Source organism: Mirounga leonina, unplaced genomic scaffold (assembly GCF_011800145.1).
Source record: "Mirounga leonina isolate KUSES-001 unplaced genomic scaffold, KU_Mleo_1.0 Mir_357, whole genome shotgun sequence".
In the NCBI taxonomy this organism is placed as follows: Eukaryota; Metazoa; Chordata; class Mammalia; order Carnivora; family Phocidae; genus Mirounga; species Mirounga leonina.
Window position 1 is genome coordinate 2,967,362 of NW_023270702.1, and position 19,632 is coordinate 2,986,993.

Sequence of the window (19,632 nt, forward strand, 5' to 3'; positions counted from 1 at the left end):
AGCCTGATGCGGGGCTCCATCCCAGGACTCTGAGCTCATAACCCCAGCCGAAGGCAGATGCTTAACTAACAAGTCACCCAGGCACCCCTTTGCCCAGTTTTTAATTGGGTTATTTTTTGCTTTCAAGTCATAAGGGTTCTTTATATATTCTGGATATTAATCATTTACCTGATATATTATTTGCAAAAATTTTCTCATTCTGTGGGTTGCCTTTTCTCTCTGTTGATGGTGTTTTTCAGCACACGAACGTTTTTAATTTTGATGTAGCCCAATGTATCTATTTCTTTTATTGCCTGTGCTTTGGCTATCTAATCAAAGAAATCATTGCCAAATCTAATATCATGAAGCTTTCCCCTATATTTTCTTCTAAGAGTTTCACAGTTTTAGTTCATAGTAATTTTAACATCCTTGTCTGCTAACTGCTAACTAAAAATTCTGGGGCACCTTTGAGTCTGTTCCTATTTTCAATTTTGTATCATGGCTTGTCATCATATAATATTGTCTAATAGCTAGCATGGCTAATAATTTTTATTGAAAGCCTGACATTGTGTATAAAATATAGTCTCTAGATGATACCTTCCTCCAGAGAGAAATCTTGGAGGGCGGGGGGGAGTGTTAATCATTAAGCAAATTAGAGACCGAGCTTGGTTGAGACAGCTTTACAACACTCATTTTAGCTCAAATTGTCCCAACTCCTAGGGAATAGTTTTCTGAGAATTTTGCCTTGGATGATGTGGGGGACGGGGGGCATCAGTATGATGGCCTCACTTGTTTTTCACAGATCAGGATACCTTACCACTTCCCCTTGGTTCACTCCTTTTGCCCATGCTTTACTATCCTAGAATAGCTGAATTAACTTCTCCACATGACATAGCTATAAATATAGGAATTGGGTGGGGCCAGAATCAGGCAGTCTGGTTCCAAAGCCTACACTCTTAAAATTAAAGTGCCTATAATATGTCAGGCACCGTCCCACACATACACTAAATCTTTCACAAGGGTTTAGATGCTAACATTTAGGAAATGGCCATAATAAATCTATTTTGAAATAGAACTTTTTGGCTTTTCCATTTTAGAAGAGGAAACTATTAAAAATAAGGGCCTTAGAGCTTCAAAATAAAGTATAAATAATGAAGGGCACCTGGGTAGCTCAGCTGGTTAAGCATCTGACTTTTGATTTTGGCTCAGGTCATGATCTCAGGGTCCTGGGATCAGCCCTACGTCAGGCTCTGCACTCAGTGTGGAGTCTGCTTGAAGATTCTCTCCGCCCCTCCCCCTGCTTGCACTCTCTCTCTTTAAAATAAGTAAATCTTTAAAAAACAAAGTATAAATAATGAGTAAGTTATAGAAGGCTAACATAATTTAGAAATAGCTCATTGGAAGTCAATTATAAAAGTGTTAAGATCCCTAGCCATCATTTCATTGCCTGTGATCCAGCCTTCCACATGCCCCACACCTCCCAACCCCTTTCACTGAGTAATCAAGAACTTCTGCTAGACTATTATCAAACTCTCAGCCTCTTATATTCTCCACCTATTTTCAGAGCATTCTCTCAAATTCTGTGTTCTATCTGAAACCAAGCCCTTCCCTTAAGGACACTGCTTCCCCTATAGTTCTTACCTTCTAGCTGTTTATTTGCTAGCACTCCTTCTGACACCCTACTGCTATTTCTAAACATTATTTTAAAAAACCTTGCTTCTTTGAGCTTGTATAACTTGACAATATCACCTTCTCCCTCTTCTAGTCATTGTCATTTACTGACTTCATGTTGGTCCCTTTCCATTATTCACCAAAGGCATGATGAGCCCCTGACCGCAAATTTGTAATGCTTGTGAGTCTTAAACATAAACTTGGATAATTCATCTTCTACCTTGGTTCCTCAGTTCTTTACTTCCTTTCCAATAAAGGAATGTCCATGCTAGACTCTTCCATCATCTGAAATGTTCTATAACCAATAATTACTAATTCAAACATCTACCTTTAAAAATACTTTATCTTCCTTCAGTTTGCTTGTTCAATTACATTTGCTTCATCCCTTCCATTCTTCAACTTCATCAGGATGTGTAGTGGAATGATACCTTTAGCTCAAGCTTTTATCCCTTTCCCTCATTACTTCCTTTTGTATTCAATGTGTGATCTATCATCTCCAAAATATTACCAATATCCTATATTCTCTTGAAATATGATTATTGTTGTTGCACCTTTCTAGAAAAACCTTGATCCTGCACCAACACTATTATCCCATTTTTTCATTCACTTAACTGAGCCATAGAAAGCTACACTAGAGTAACCTGGCATCATCATAAATTCATAACCAACAGCCTCCAGTAGGCCTTTAAAATGTACCAATCCTAAACATTCTCTGTCAATTCACTTTCCCCAACAACTATTCCAACCCTTTTCCACTCTTCTCAAATCACAGATCCTCCACATATTCCCCTTCATTCTCAGTAGATAACCTTCCCTCCCTTTTCCACATAAAAATCTATCTTCCTCTTTTTCTTCTCTCTTCTTACATTAAAGGAAGTGTCTTTCCTCCTAAGGCAATCAGAGCACTTGTATAAATGATCCTTCTCTGCCTGTACCAATTATCTCTCCCCTCACACTTCCTTTTAACTAGATCCTTCCCAATGATTTTTAAATGAGTTCATCTTAAAAGTTTCCCAGAAACTCACATGCCCATTCAGTTATTGCCCCATCTGTCTCTGTTCCTTTACCAATAAATGTTTCAGAGAGTTGGCAATTCTCATAGTCTCTTTTTTCCCATGAACTACTCACCCCTCATTGTTCTCTAGTTGAAGATTCTACTCCTTTCACACTAAAAAAATAGTCCTAGCAAAGGTCATAAATAATCTCCAAGTGATCATACGGCGTGATAAAACATTCTTCTTTTGGCTCTTGTTAAACCACTCTCTCATACCCACCCTGCCCCTCATTTTTCTTCTTATTCCTTCCCTGTCTCCTTTACAGGCTCAAACTTTTCAATTGCTAGACGATGGGGATCCTGAAGTTTCCATCTTCCAATCCTCCACCAGTTCACTGGTTGAGTGCCCTAATAACCCTCGCTGGCTTTAGGATAAAGACAAAAATATTTAACATGATTGTCTTAGTTCAGATTACCATAACAAAGTATCACAGACTGGGTGGGTTATAAACAGAATTCCTCATAATTCTGGAGGTTGCACATCCAAAATCAGGGTCCCAGCGAGTAGGGTTGAAAGTCTTCTTCTGGGTTACAGACCGCCAACTTCTTGGTTGTATCCTCACATGGCAAAAGGAGAGGTAGAGAAATCTCTGGGATTGCTTTTATAAGGGTACTAATCCCTTTATAAGGGACCTACCCTCATGGACCTTCCAAAGGTCCCACCTCCTAATACCATCACACTGGGGGTTAGGATTTCAATATACGAATTTTGGGGGGTGGGCACAAACATTCAGTCCATTGCAATGACCTACAGGATTCTGCATGATGTAGTCCCTGGTTCCCTCTCTAGCCTAATTTCATACCATTCCCTATCCATTTTTTTTCCCCACTCTTAGCCATTCTGATGTTCTTTCGGTTCCTTAAAATTGCCAGGTTCCTTCTGCAGGGCTTAACACTTGCTTTTCTCTCTAATTTGAAACACTCTCCACCACTACTCTCCCCTATATTTGGTTAATATAGCCCCTCAGCTCAAGGGCCATATCCTCAGAGAAATATTTATGACATCACCTCTGCCCCTAGGCTAAGTCAGGTCTAGTTTTTATATGCAGTTATAGAATCTAGATCATTTTCTTCAAGAACAATTATCTCAGTTTGTAATTATGTATCCATTAGAGTGATTGTTCAATGTTCTGAATTAGACTGTAGACTCCATAATATTGTCCCACTCGTTCTTGAGGCTATGTTCATTTTATTTTTCAATCTTTTTTTCGTTCTGTTCTTCATATCAGACAATTTCTATTTATCTATCAAGTTCACTGATTCTTTCCTCATTCATTTCCATTCTGTTGTTGAATCTATCCAGTGAATTTTTATTTCAGATATTGTATTTTTTAGTTCAAAATTTACTTGCTTCTTGACTGTTTCTATTTTTCTGCTGTGAATGTGTATCTTCCCATTCATTACAATTATACTTCTCTTTACCACATGAAACAGTTATAATAGGTGCTTTAATATCTTTGCTAATTCCAATATCTGTGCCATTTTGGGTTGACATTTATTGATTTTCTTTTCTTATAAGACATTCATTTCCTGGTTCTTTATATGTTAAGTACTTTTCGAGTATATCCTTGACATTTTGTTGTGTAGACTCTAGGTCTTGTTAAAATCCTCTGAAGAATGTTTAAAATTTTTGTTTATTTCAGTAGGTAATCAACTTGGTTAGGTGCAGAGGATAAGCTCTCTCTTACCTTCTGATGGCACTGGTTTCAAAGACTTTGCTATGCTGTCTTTGGTCTGTCTCATGTGTGAGCCACTCAGGGGTTAGTCTGTGATTTGGGCAGTGTTTTCCCCCCATTTAATTTTAAGATTTTTATCTTACTTTAGTTCTTCAAGCCATTGCTATGCTGCTTTAGGCCTGTCTCATGCATGCACAGTTGGAGATGACCCAAAGCACCTGGGTGGGTTCATATGCAGAACTAAGGAAACTCATTCTCCAGTTTTTTCCTCTCCTAAATCTGTACCCTGGTATATCTCTCAAGGTCTTTTTTCCTGGTTCCTCTGGTCAGAAGATGGGGTTATTCTCTGAGCTGTAGTTGCCCATAATGTCACTAATAGGACCTGCCCTTGGGGAAAAAACACAAAAGGAAAACAACAATAACAAGGATTCCTCATGCTCTCTTTAAACTATAGGGTCCATTTTCCCACATCTTTAGGCCATAAAAATAGGTCTTCTATTGTAGTTTTGGCCTCCTGTGCTGTCCTTGCATGGTTTTATGACTGGAGCCCGTCTTCAGGTCAAACCTGCAAAAGAAATTCAGTCTTGTAGTTTTGACTCTCCTTCACAATCCACTTGCTTTTGTTTACTTTTCGATCTTCAGGTAGTTGCTTTTCACATTTTGTCTAGAGTTTTTGATTGTGAGCAGTAAAAAAGAGGTCGCAGTGGACCTATTACATCTTGGAGGGAACTGGAAGGCTGGGTGCTCCACGAGAGGAGGGACAATATCTGGTTTTATTCTTGATCTACATGTGGTAGGCACTCAATAAATATTTATGAAATAAATATGGAATGAACTGAGAATTTTAAAATGCCAGATACTCAAGATGACAACAAAAACAAAAACATTTCTGCATGTTAACAAGAAAGGCATCTTTTGTAGAAGAGTAAGATATTCCAACACCAAGAATAGGCTTTACAAATACATTAAGAAAAAGGAAGTAAATTATAGAATGAATAAGGTCCTTAATGATTATGCTGCAAATAAAAACAAGAAATCAACAGGACAAATTAGAAAAAGATTCTCTTTCTATAGAAAAAAATTAAAGAGTGGAAGGTTTGAAGAATTAGGACCCTGGCTAAGGTAAGATTTTAGGATTTTTAAAGTATTTAAAAAGATTTTTGGTGCAAAAATGGAAGAAGATAGAGGAAAATCTAGATGCCTGAGTAATGTAGGGATCAGAAGCAGACTAGGCAGGATATATGAACCTTAGCTCTGCCCCCATTGCCCCCTCTTTCTTTTTTAATACTGTGCCTACCTGCTTTCCTCTTTGCTCTAGATATCTCCTTCTCTCCATTTTCCTTTGGACAATTCTTGCTTCCCCCCTGGAGATGTCTTTTTCTTATGTAATCAATTTTTAAAATGCTGATTTCCTTAATATAATATAAATTTTGTAATTTAAAGTGTAGATAAACTCATAAAATTTATCTTTCTTTTAATAAATTTTTAGGAGTCAATTTCTTGACAGAATAAATCTTATCAACAGCTCTGTGCAATTATTTAAAATAAATCTGATATAAGCAAAAACCTACCTATATAAATCAGAATTGTGGTAATCCAGGTGTCTAAGGATTACATAGACTGTATCCTGTTAGGAGTCCTCTCATTATATGTCTGGATAGCTGGCATAATGGAAAGAATGAGGGCTTTGAAATCAGATATATATTAGTTGCATGATCTTGGGGAAATTACAGTATCTGGTCATCTTTTTTTTTTTTTTAAAGATTTTATTTATTTGACAGAGAGAAAGACAGCCAGAGAGGGAACACAAGCAGGGGGAGCGGGAGAGGGAGAAGCAGGCTTCCCGCTGAGCAGGGAGCCCAATGCGGGGCTCGATCCCAGGACCCTGGGATCATGACCTGAGCCGAAGGCAGACGCTTAACGACTGAGCCACCCAGCTGCCCCGAATCTGGTCATTTTTTAATGAGCATAATACTATCTACTTTTCTTACTTTGTGCTCACAGCTAGAGAAAGCAGAACGAAATTTGAGACTAGCCAATCAAATCTGATTTTATTAGACATTAGGGCATGATTTTCATATACTAACAAAAAAAGACTTCATAGTGGTTTATATTCTAGTATCTTTTATTTATGATCACTTCAGTTTCATTTTTAATTTTATGATATAGTTATTTCAATAAGCTTCTTTTAAAAACATATTTATTTATTTATTTGAGAGAGAGAGAGAGTTAGGGGGGATGGGCAGGGAATCCCAAGCAGACTCCATACTGAGCGTGGAGCATGAAGAGGGGCTAAACCTCACGACCCCGAGATCATGGCCTGAACCCAAACTACAAGTGGGATGCTTAATGGACTGCGCCAACCAGGTGCCCCTCAATAAACTTTGTAAAAATCCTTTTTGGAATAAGACAGAAATAAATCAACACATACTATATATCTTGCTATTATGGGGATAAAGTAAGAAGTTTGTACAGTTCATAGCAAAAGCTATGGTATTCAACTGATAATCTTTATTCAACTGATAATTTTTATGGGGATGTTATCATATTGCTAAACTTTGCTTTTAAAGTAGTGGGAAATTTTGATGGATTTAAGAGGTTCTGGCTTTATTAGAATGTCTCTTTGATTATAAATGTTAATGGACACAGTGTGGTATCAAAGAGTGGGAAATCTAAGCTTTCTGCTTTTAATCTGCTACATAGTATTGAGTAAATTTCTTGTCACTTCTCCCTGTACCTCATTTCCAAACTTCTAAAATGAGGTAGAGAGGGAGGAGGTTAGATGATCTGAGGTTTTTATCAGTTTTACGTCTATGCTTCTTTCTATTCACTTATGGACCTACTGAGAAACAGCGTGCGAGAATACCAACACATGTTGCTTGGGATCTACCTACACATCTTATATAAATATGTATATATGTGTATATGTATGTATATCACATAATAGAAACAACTTCCTGTCTTTCCTTGGTGTGTGTTCTACTATATACTGTACTTTGGGGTTTATCATTTTGAAGCACTGTTGTGCAACGGTGACATCTAGTGACTATAACACCTACCAGCAAAATTTATGGCCAAGTCTTAGTTCTCCAAATATGGATGATTCACTCTGCGGTTTAGTTAAATACTTTAAAATCATTCTTTATTTCTCTCCCCTACAGATTTAAAAAATATCAATTAAGTTTGATAGCAGCATTAATAATTGGATACATAATAAGGGAAATTTCTTTCAAAAAATCATAATACTTAGAATTAAGTATAAACTATTCTAAGTGAGATTGCAACTTTTTTCCTTCCATTGAAAGCAGAACTGGGATTTGAATTCAGGTGTGTTTTAATATGTAATCCATGCTCAGAGCCACTATGCATTACTGACACATAATACTCATTTAACATATATTTATTAAATGAATGTTAGGTAAAGCATATGCATCAATATCTATTTATATGTATTGCTTTAGGATCTTTGGAGCTATTGTTATCTTTTATACAAAGAAGTCTTTCTGAGTGTACATCAAAGATCATCAAGTAAAAACTACAGTTGAGAGCTGTATCTACAAAGAGAATATTCTTTATACAGAGCATTCAAATTAGAACAGGACTTTTTGTTTTGTTTTGTTTTTGTTTTTAAGATAATGACTAGCTGGCATTATTATTTAATCAGGACAATACAAATCTGGGCTAAACTAGTACTCCAATTCAAATTGACTTTGCCACCGTTAAAATTCCTATAGTATTTAGTATTTGTTCTCATTAATCAGATATTATCTTGAATTTTTATTCTTTTCAGGTGCCTAGATCTTGTTTCCACAATAAAATGGTCAGGTATTCCAGGGTTCAGAGCATGTTTTATATCCTTGTCTTTCCCTTAGCCCCAACCACAATGGTTTTTCTCACCAAATAATAAAGTTACCAACAACTTACCCAGAATCCATGGTTTTCCACGATATGGCATCAAACTATCATGGCTTTCTCTCTAGTTCTCTTGATTCTACATTTCAGTCACATTAAACTGTTAATTGTTCTCCCATGCATTTTGGGGTTTTTTTGCTTGTAATGCTTTACCACTGCATCTCTTCTTTGTAAGTGAAATATTGCTTAAGGGTCATTCCAATAGGACTTCCTGTAAGGCATAGCACAAACCTAGAAGTCGTCTTCCCTTTTTGAATTCTCACATCACTTTATCACTTGTCCTACATTCATTCTAGCTCTCTAGTTGTCCTTTCTTGGTCTTCTTTTTCTCTATCCATCCTTTGAATGTTGGAGTTCCTCAGCATTCTTCCCTATGCCCTCTTCTCTTCTTACTCTACATACATTTCTTAAGAAATTTATTTTATACTCATGGCTCCAATTATGACCAATATGCTGATGAGTCTGGCCTAGAGAAGCTCTGTTAAGTTTCTTTTTTTTTAAATTTAATTTTATTATGTTATGTTAATCACCATACATTACATCATTAGTTTTTGATGTAGTGTTCCATGATTCATTGTTTGCGTGTAACACCCAGTGCTCCATTCAATACGTGCCCTCTTTAATACCCATCATCAGGCTAACCCATCCCCCCACCCTCCCCTCCTCCCCTCCAGAACCCTCAGTCTGTTTCTCAGAGTCCATAGTCTCTCATGGTTTGTCTCCCCCTCCGATTTCCCCCCCTTCATTTTTCCCTTCCTACTATCTTCTTTTTTTTTTTTTTTAACATATAATGTATTATTTGTTTCAGAGGTACAGGTCTGTGATTCAACAGTCTTACACAATTCACAGCGCTCACCATAGCACATACCCTCCCCAATGTCTATCACCCGGCCGCCCCATCCTTCCCACCCCCACCACTCCAGCAACCCTCAGTTTATTTCCTGAGATTAAGAATTCCTCATATCAGTGAGATATTGGATACATGTCTTTCTCTGATTGACTTATTTCGCTCAGCATAATACCCTCTAGTTCTATCCACGTCGTTGCAAATGGCAAGATCTCATTCCTTTTGATGGCTGCATAATATTCCATTGTGTGTGTGTGTATATATATATATATATATATATATATATATATATATATATATATACCACATCTTCTTTATCCATTCATCTGTTGATGGACATCTTGGCTCTTTCCACAGTTTGGCTATTGTGGACATTGCTGCTATAAACATTGGGGTGCACATACCCCTTCGGATCACTACATTTGTATCTTTGTGGTAAATACCCAGTAGTGCGATTGCTGGGTCATATGGTAGCTCTATTTTCAACTTTTTGAGGAACCTCCACACTGTTTTCCAGAGTGGCTGCACCAGCTTGCATTCCCACCAACAGTGTAGGAGGGTTCCCCTTTCTCCGCATCCTCGCCGCTCTGTTGAGTTTCTAAATAGTGTATTTAAGTACTTACGTGTATCTCTACTTCATTGTCTTTACAAGCATCTTAAGCTCAATATATGCACAACTGAACTCAAAACCTTCCCCCACTGAATCTATTCCTTCTTCAGAGAATTTCCTATTTCAGAGAATGAAGCCACCATCTACCCTGTTGCTGAAATTAGAAACCGAGGAGTCATTCCTTCTCCTTCCCTGCTGATAGCCAGTGAGTTATTAAATCATGTTAATACAAGCTCCTAAATAATTGTAAATTTTGTCCACTTCTCTCATTACAAATTGCCACTGCTCCAGTCCAGGCCATAAGCACCTTTTCCCATAAGCTCTGTAATGACCTCCCAACTGTTCTCCCTACCTCCAGTCTTGGGCATCCCCTTGTAATGTCCACAAAGCAGCATCATCTAAAATGATGATTATGGCACGATTATGGCAACTTCCTGCCTAATATTCCTCAATGGCTTCCCATAGACGAAAAATGTCCAAACTCAAACGCAGTTTACGGAACTTATTTTAATAAGGGCTAACCTTGTTCCTGCCTATCTCATTTTTTAACTTGTCTTTTTAAACATCAGCTATATTTTAGTTCTTTAAACCTGCCAAGCCTCATATCTCTGAGACTTTTTACATTCTGTATACTGTCTTCCACCCCTACACCCCTGTTTTTTGCACAACTAACTCTATATCAGTTTAGAGATCCTTCCTTTAGAAGTTCCCTTTAGGATGCATCCTTATCATAGCATCCATCCCTTATCACAGCATTAGTGTATCTCACTAATACAATTGCTTGTTTAACTATCATCATTCTATTATTTGACAAATATTCAGTGAGACCCCACTATGTAACTGGTACTGTATTCATTCTCCTTTGTGCATAGAGTTTAGTCAATACAGGGTATTGTGGAAGCACATATAGTTTGTGCTTGGGAGAGGGCCAAAGATTTACCTACTAGATTAAATCAGTGCTGATTTCATAATCATTTCTGAGTTCTTTGAATTACCTAGATGGTAGGTAATTATCTAATCTCATTAACTGTTGAGTTTTAAACATATAAAAAAAAAGTTTTTGAATTGTAAAAGAACTCTAGCCAGCCATTACTTTCTACCTAGCAGTTTTTCTTTGATATCATTTTGGATATAATAGAGTATAAAAAGCAAAGAGACAAACTACTACAGTAAAAAATATGGGATTTATTGTCAGAACACTGTGGTTAATAATTCTGCCACTTACTAGGTATGTGTCTTTGGTTAAGACCCTTAACCTCTCTGAGCCTCAGTTTCCTCATCTGAAAAAGGTAGCTATAAAATCAGATGAGATAAGAAAAAAAAAACGCATAGCACAAAATGTAAAAGGCTACCCCAATGCTATTTATTATTATTATTATTATTATTATTATTAGAGTAAATACAGATCAGGTCTCCCTATTACTGGTAATCCCAGTTCTACAGGCAACAGGATTTCCAAATTCATCCTTCATCTCCACTTTACTATTTAAGAGTTAGGGTTTTGCAATTTAATAAACACATATTGAGGGAAGTGGTTAAAAAAAAAAGCCCCCCCCCCCCCAAATTTAACAAGTAAATATTAAGGGGATAAAGAGAGAAAAAAAGCAGCAGCCTATGAAAATCTAGAATTTGGATATAAGGATCAAAAAAAAAAAAAATCAAGGCACTTTTTTTTTTTTTTAAATGTTAACCGGAAGGGTAGGTGGCACAAAAGAGTGATGCTGTGAGCCATTTATCAGTAAAATGGTAACCTATTAAACTGGGAAGTCAGGATATCTGGATTCAAGAACTCACTTGGTCACTAACTTACCACTAATAACCAGGTAGCCAATCCTCCCAACAGTCTGGTCTTATGACTCCTTGGCTACTATGATCTTTTCCCTCACACCATCTCAGCTACCCACTCACAAGGCCACAAATCTCAAATGGGCACTTAATCCTGCCCAGCTATGCTACTGTGCTTCTCTAGTATTGCTATAGACTGAATATTTATGTCCCCTCAAAATTCATATGTTGAAATCCTAACCCCTAATGTGATGGCATTAGGAGGTGGGGGTCTTTGGTATATGATTAGGTCATGAGGACAGAACTCTCATGAATGGGATTAGTTTCCTTAATAAGAGTTCCTGAGAGCTCCCTAATCCCTTCTGGCTATCTGTGAACCAGGACTAGGGCTCTCACCAGACACTGATTCTGCCAGCACCTTGATCTTGGACTTCCCAGCCTCTAGAACTATGAGAAATAAAATTGTTTATAAGCTACCTAGTCTATGCTATTTTGTTAGAGCAGCCTAAGACAAGTATGACTGCCTTCTGTCCTCTAAAATGACTATTTTATGGGGCATCTGGGTGGCTCAGTCGGTTAGGTGCCTGCCTTTAGCTCAGGTCATGATCCCAGAGTCCCTGGGATTGAGCCTCGCATTGGGCTCCTTTCTCCAGGGAGCCTGCTTCTCCCTCTCCCTCTGCCTGCCGCCCCCCCTGCTTGTGTTCTCTCTCTCAAATAAATAAAATCTTAAAAATATAAAATAAAATAAAATGACTATTTTATGCCTTCTTTTCACCCCTTAGGCCTCCTACCCAAACATTCTTCCTTTTCTCTCCTTACTGATCTAGCCTCAGCCCTTCTACTTTGAGAAACTCTCTCCTGAGATCACTGAATCTATTCATCTATCTGCATCTCTACCTATACTCACTGCCTTTCTTTCTATTACTATAAATTTTATATTCATGTTTCTGAGCCAACATGTCTACATATTCCCTGGATCCCATTCTCTCTTGTTTTCTCAAAGACTTCATTCTTAAAACATATACATTCTCTCTTATGCTATAATTTTTCTCCTCTACTGGATAATTTCCATTAGCCTAAAAACACACTTCAGTATTCCCATCTTTGAAAATTCTACTTTGACCCCACATATTCTTCTATTACCTACATTTCGCAGCTCTTCTTCATGAAATATCTTGAGATATCTATAATGCTATGTCTATTTCTTCACATTACATTTTCTCTTCATTGTGCTTGTCAAGGCACATAACTACTACATGTTGCCAAAATCCAATGGTCAGATCTCTTTTTTTATTTGAATTTTCAGCATGTTTCAATAATACTGGCCATGCTTTGTCGTCTTGGCTTTTAAGTCACCGCATTTTTTGGGTTTTCTTCCTACTTCACTGGCTACTCTTTCTCCATCTCCTTCGCTTGCTTCTTTTCCTCTGCTTTACCTCTAATCATTGGAATGCTCTATGAAAACACTTTCTCCAGCTAATTTTTTCTACATGCTGATGTTTCTCAACTTTGTGTCTTTGGTTCCTTACACAGAACTCAAGACACAGAACTTACTTTAGATTTCTGATAAGCATATCAAACTTAAGGTAAGCAAAATAAAAACAACCCCCCCACACACACACCCACACACACACACTCATTTTCTTTAGTCTTTTTCATTTAGTAAACGGCACAACCATCCACTCAAATTCAAGAGAAAAGCCTAGGAGCTTCTCTTTTTTTCTCACTCCTATATTCATAACATCACCAAGTCTGTAGATTCTGCCTCCAAATACATCTCATATCCGTCCACTTCTTATACCACTCTAGCCCAAACTACTGTCATTCTTTCCTGGATCACAACTATCTTCTGCTACTAATCTTCTCCCGCAATCCCTATGATCCATTAACCACATACTAGGCAGAACACATCTTTTTTCAATGTAAATCAGATTATATTACTCCCTTTCAGAAGAACTCTTTGCTGGTTTATCATCTTTGCTGGTTTAATGAATTCCAAACTTATTCCATGGGTAGATCTCCATGATCTATTCAAAGCCCCTACCTATCTCTTCAAGGTCATATTATACCACTTTATCCATATTCCAGCTACAGCAGTCTTATGGTGTTCCTTGAAAGCTACTGTAGGATTTTTGCAGTTGGAGTTTCCTTCAACTGCAATGCTCTGATCCTAAATATTTCTGTGGCTGGCTTTTTTAGATCACTGAGGTCTCAGCACAAACGTTAGCTCTTCAGAGAGCCCTTCCTTAACCAATCAATCTAAAGCAACTTCTTCCCCAGTATCTCTCTCACTTCATACGGTTTTACTTCTTCACGTCACTTAACATTATCCAATTTTCCTTGTTCATATCTTGTTTCCTTTTTCACTAAATTTTATGAGAACAGGAGTCTTGCCAGTCTTTCTTACCATTGTATTCAGAATAATGGCAAAATAGTAGTTCCCTAAAGATATTTAATAAACGCCTGTTCCTGAGTGAGTCACTCGACCTCTCTCACATTTGTGAACTTATGAGTGCTAGGCTTAGCTCTGGGTCCAGGGAACACAAAGGCGAATAAGGCATGGCTCCTTGAGGATCTCATACATTCATCCCTTCAACAAATATTTACTGAATGTATATTACACTAAGTTCCAGGTGCTGTTTGGTCTGTGTTTAGTTCCCTCCTCAGTAAAATGGAGTTTTGTTAACCAACTCCATCTCACAGAAATGTATAAACAGGATGAATATGGAAATAATGTACAAAATGAGATGTAGCATAAACACGTTATTTATATAGTACTATTACTGCACTTGCCTCTTTCCCTTGGTCCGGTAATGGGCGGGAACTCATGACAAGAGACAGCCAACTGACGAAAACAGCTATATAAATTTTGGTACTCACTGAAGGCAATAAAAATGAATGCCCTTTTCATAGGCACACGGTAACTAAACCATCTGGGGTCATGAATTCTTTAGTTGTGATAGTAACAAGTGTTAATTTTCACAGTGCTGTTGCACAAATAACCATTCTTTTACCCTTACGGAAAATTAGGGAGCACCCGGGTCAATTGCTCCTCTCCATCGCACCATCTAATTTTTCATAGGCTCTAGGACACACAGAGAGGGGCGTCAGGGACCGGGTATGGGCCTGCGGAGCTCTTACGACTCCTGAATGATGTGCTGGACACCTGGTACCTGTGCAACAACTGTCCTTCATCCTTCAACAGCACTGATCTAAAGCGCTTGTCCACCGTGATAAAGCCAACAGAAACAGGCTGGCGACGGGGCAACTGAGAGGAGGGTGAGTTAGGGAGGAAAGCCTTCCCGGGATAAGCAACGAGCCCTGGAACACACCTCCAGTCACAGGAGCTTGTTAAGGTTCATTTGCAGATATTCGCCATTTGTACAACCGTCCGCCCTTAATAAAACTAACTTTGCAGTCAGCCTTGACTGACTGACCTCTTTTTTCTTACTTGCGAATTACCTGTAAAATGCGAGGAACAGAGGAGGAAGGGCAAGAATAAAGAAGAGATGTCGGGTGAGGGAGTAAAGAAACGGGTCAGGGTGGAGGAGAGAAAAGGGTCAGCCTCTGACAAAGGAGCCATGAACCCTCCTGGAGCGGGAGGAAAGGAGTTCCTCGGGCCACAGGAAGGGAAGGACGGCGCGACACGAGGGACCAGTCGCGCCCAAGGGCCTGGAAAGGGACGGAGTTGAGAAAAATGGACCGTACCTACAATTCCTTCGGCATCCCTCGCCACCCCGGGAGCGGCCCTGGCGCCCAGCAACCGCCGCGTTCGCCACGCGCCGCGCTGGGGGCGGGGGGTGGGGGTGGGGGTGGTGGAGAGATGGGGGGAGGGGCTGAAAGCCGCCAGGACCCGCCCCCGCGCGGGCAGCTGGGGCCAGGCTAATGGCCGCCGGCTCAGCGGAGGGCGGCGGGGCGGGGTCTGGGCGGGGCTGGCGAGGACGGGGCGGGGCTGGCGAGGACGGGGCGGGGCTAGTGACGGCTGCGCCCGTAAGTGGAGTGTGGTGCGCGCTCTGGCCTGTGGAGGTGGGAGTTTTGGGGTTGGCCGCGAGCACCCGGTGTGCTTTCCGTCTATTCGACTCGTTCCTTTCCAGTCTCTTGTGAATATGGACCTATTGGATTGTCAAAGTCCAGGGACAGAGTTGACAGCACAGGGTCCTTCAGCCAAAAAGCAGCGCCAGGGGGCTGCACGTGCCAGAAGTGACTTGTCACAACTCACGTTGCCTCTGAAGCCAGCTTAAATATAGTGCGGTTGTAAAAGAGAATAGTCTCTGGGGTTAAGACTGTCTGGGCTCAAATTTCGGCACTGCCACCCTACAGCTATGGAATGACAGACACATACATAGACTCCCTGAGCTTCCGTTTTCTCTTCTGTAAAGGACGTGGTTGGTGGCGGTGTGAGAAAAGTGAATTGATACGTGACAAGTGTCTGGAACAGGGCTCGGTCCAAAGTAAACACTCAATGTCCTGTTATTAGTATAAAACCTTTTTTTTTTTTCACATGAAATCTTATGTGCAGACCATATGAAACGAAAGCAGAGCTACTCTAATTGAGGGTGGGCCCCTAGCTTTGGGTTCTTAGTCCTAAGGCGCCTCTTATGGAATCTCCAAGATTCCTAAAAGAGGAAAAACAACTGTTACTGGATTAAGTCCAAACTTTTTCTGAAGACAAACTGCCCTTTTCTAACTTCGCTTCTGATACTCCAAACAACTTCAATTCCTGCACACACTGTATCCCTTTTTGCCTATGTGTTTTTTTAATGTTATTTTACTTTATTTTATTTTTTTTAAGAGAGAGAGAGTGTACGTCCAGGCATCGGGGTGGGGGTGGGGGCGGGGCAGAGGGAGAGGGAGAGAGAATCCTAGGCAGGCTCCAGGCCCAGCACAGAGCCCTAGGAGGGGCTGCATCCCAGACTCTGAGATCATGACCTCAGCCGAAATCAAGAGTAGGATGTTTAACCGACTCAGCCACTCAGGCGCCCCTACAGTTATTCTATCAAGAGGGTTCTCTTTCCCCTTTTCTTAGTTATCCTTTAAAATCTGACTTAAATTACAACTCTTTCTAGGGCGATCAAATAAAAAAATTCTCCCTCATCTTTAGCATGGTGTAGACATCTCAGCAAGGATCGAAAGTTATTTTCTCCCTTGTTTTAGGAGAATAGACAAGATTTTTTGTGATTATAGGGTTAGGGAAATGCTTTGTTCTCCTGGCAGGGAAGGGAAAAGCAGGATACTGGTGGCGGTACAGATGGTAGAGCTGGGAAGGAAGGCTTTTGAGAGGAGTCTGAAGGCCTCTAGGGCACTGCTCTGTGCTCCAGATGCAATGAACTACTGGAGAGGTTAGTGCTTTAGGGTCCATCTAAGGAGTTTGGAGAGCACATCAACAAGTGGGGTTTTGGAATTCTCATCAGAACAGAGGGCTGAAGTCAGATTTAATTTGGGTTTGTCAACTAAAACCGTGTTACTGCTGGAGTGGAGGGGGTGGGAGGGATGGGGTGGCTGGGTGATGGACATTGGGGAAGGTACGTGCTATGGTGAGCTCTGTGAATTGTGTAAGACTGATGAATCACAGACCTGTACCCCTGAAACAAATAATACATTATATGTTAATAAAAATAAATAAATTATTAAAAAAAATAAAACCTGTGTTACTTGTTCCTAAAATGGCACAAAGCAGTTCCCACCGGTTAAAAAGAACTACATAAATTATTCATATAGAAATACAATGTTCCAGGGCGCCTGGGTGGCTCAGTTGGTTAAGCGACTGCCTTTGGCTCAGGTCAAGATCCTGGAGTCCCCGGATCGAGTCCCAGGATTGAGTCCCAGGATCGAGTCCCGCATCGGGCTCCCTGCTCGGCAGGGAGTCTGCTTCTCCCTCTGACCCTCCTCCCTCTCACGCTCTCTGTCTCTCATTGTCTCTCTCTCAAATAAATAAATAAAATCTTTAAAAAAAAAAAAAGAAATACAATGTTCTGAAACATTTCAAAAATAATGTCCTTCATTTATTTAAAGACAACATGATGAAAATTTAATAATGGTTTAAAAAACATTTAAAAAACATTGATACCTTTTCTTGTAAAAACTTGAGTAACTTAAAAGTAATTAAGTTGATTATATTTGCAACCATGTCATTGAAAGCAAAACACTTTTGAGGAACGAGGATTTTTTCACTAAATTTGACATGATGAAAATAGCTTAAAAATATCTTCTATATAAATGGTTCTTTACATTGGGAAGCAATAAATTGAAAGGTGATGGTCAAATAATAAAAATAGAAATGTGGTCAAACTTGGTTAAAATTTAACTGCCAATTTTCTTTTCCATTCCTACCTGTCACTAATTCTCTTATCCACCTTAAGTACCAATTATTTACTATATTCCAGGCTTCACTATTTCAAACTTTTCTAATATGCCCACCCTTTGACCTAGTTGTTTTCTTTTTCACCTTACTCTCTAATATTAATACATCAATTCAAATTGAAGGTCCATTTCAAGTTTTGCTTCCTTTAAGAAATTTTTCTTAGAACACTTTAAAAAAATTTTTTTGTTATGTTAATCACCATACATTACATCATTAGTTTTTGATGTAGTGTTCCATGATTCATTGTTTGTGCATAACACCCAGTGCTCCATGCAGAATGTGCCCTCTTTAATACACATCACCAGGCTAACCCATCCTCCCACCCTCTCCCCTCCAGAACCCTCAGTTTGTTTTTCAGAGTCCATCATCTCATGATTCATCTCCCCCTCCGATTTCCCCCGTTCATTCTTCCCCTCCTGCTATCTTCTTCTTTTTTTTAAATTAAAATATATTGCATTATTTGTTTCAGAGGTACAGTTCTGTGATTCAACAGTCTTGCACAATTCACAGCGCTTACCAGAGCACATACCCTCACCAGTGTCTATCACCCAGTCACCCCCTCCCTCCCACCCCACCCCCCACTCCAACAACCCTCAGTTTGTTTCCTGAAATTAAGAATTCCTCATATCAGTGAGGTCATATGATACATGTCTTTCTCCTTAGAACACTTTTGAATTATTCATTTGAATTACAGCTATTTGTACATATCTTATTTCCTTATAAGATTCTTGAAGGCAAGTATCATGTCTCATTCATATTTGAATTCTCCACAGTGTCAGTTGCCACTAGAACTCAAGTTCCATTAAGCAGAGCCCTTGAACATCTTGGTCATTGCTGTATTCCTCGGTACTTAGCATAATGCCTGGCACATAGTAGCATATTATAAGTGCATTTTGAGTGCATGAATGTAAGGATTTGTCTGTTTTATTGATTGCAAAATGAATATTTGAATATTACCAGGTGAATGAATGATTATTTGGAAGGCTCAGTATTCATTATACACAACAGAAATTCTTCAATCTGTGTATCTTCACAGAAGTTAAATATAAAGTATTTATGTTGCCTTTCACCTAATTCAGTGGATGATGTATCTTTCTGAAAATAAGACATCCTCTAGAACTGCAAGAGTAAAATGTAAAAGAATCAAAATAAAATGATGTTTACATTAAGTTTCAATTTTGTTCCTTGTACTTTTCTGTTCTAAATTTTCTGCTATGAAAATGTCTTATTTTGCAATCAGGAAAAAATAATACTATTTTTAAAGAGTGTAAATGATGACATCATTTGCAAATGTGTGGCTGAGGAAACTTTAAGGACACCCAAGTCCAATCAAGGTTAACTGGAATTAATGCCAGAGAGAAAAATATTGGAATGTGAAAATAGTTTAGAGCTGAAACCTAATCAGATGCTCAAAAAACAAAAAACAAACAAACAAAAACCTCTCAGAGGAGAGATGGATGGCACTGACCCTGGGAAAAAAAGGACATGGTAGAACAAGTACTTACAGTGATTTTTTTAGCAGTGTCCTTGAAGTATGACACCCTGGCAATGGACTGTTTCATATGTTGAAGCCCTAATCCCCAGTGTGATGTTATGTGGAGATGGGGCCTTTGGGAGGTAATTAGGATTAGATGCGGTCATGAGGGTGGGGCCCTCATGATGGATTAGTGTGCTTGTAAGAAAAGATACCAGAGAGCTTACATATTACCCCTCCCCCCACCCATTCTCATCTCTTTC

The 19,632-nt window shown here is 39.1% G+C and overlaps 1 protein-coding gene across 5 annotated transcripts in view; it reads right to left on the reverse strand.

Moving 5' to 3' along the window:
- SLC9B1 (solute carrier family 9 member B1) overlaps nucleotides 1–15,320 on the reverse strand; it is a 70,606-nt gene extending 55,286 nt beyond the window's left edge. For 3 of the 5 annotated variants that reach the window (XM_035030191.1, XM_035030194.1, XM_035030188.1), the window contains exon 1: nucleotides 8,305–8,780. In XM_035030191.1, coding sequence (XP_034886082.1) covers nucleotides 8,305–8,335 — 31 coding nt within the window. In that variant the 5' untranslated portion in view covers nucleotides 8,336–8,780. Of the gene's footprint in view, nucleotides 1–8,304; nucleotides 8,781–15,242 lie in introns of those variants that run through there. The other 2 variants (XM_035030189.1, XM_035030192.1) reach the window with 2 other exon arrangements.
- Between the last annotated feature and the right edge of the window lie 4,312 nt (nucleotides 15,321–19,632).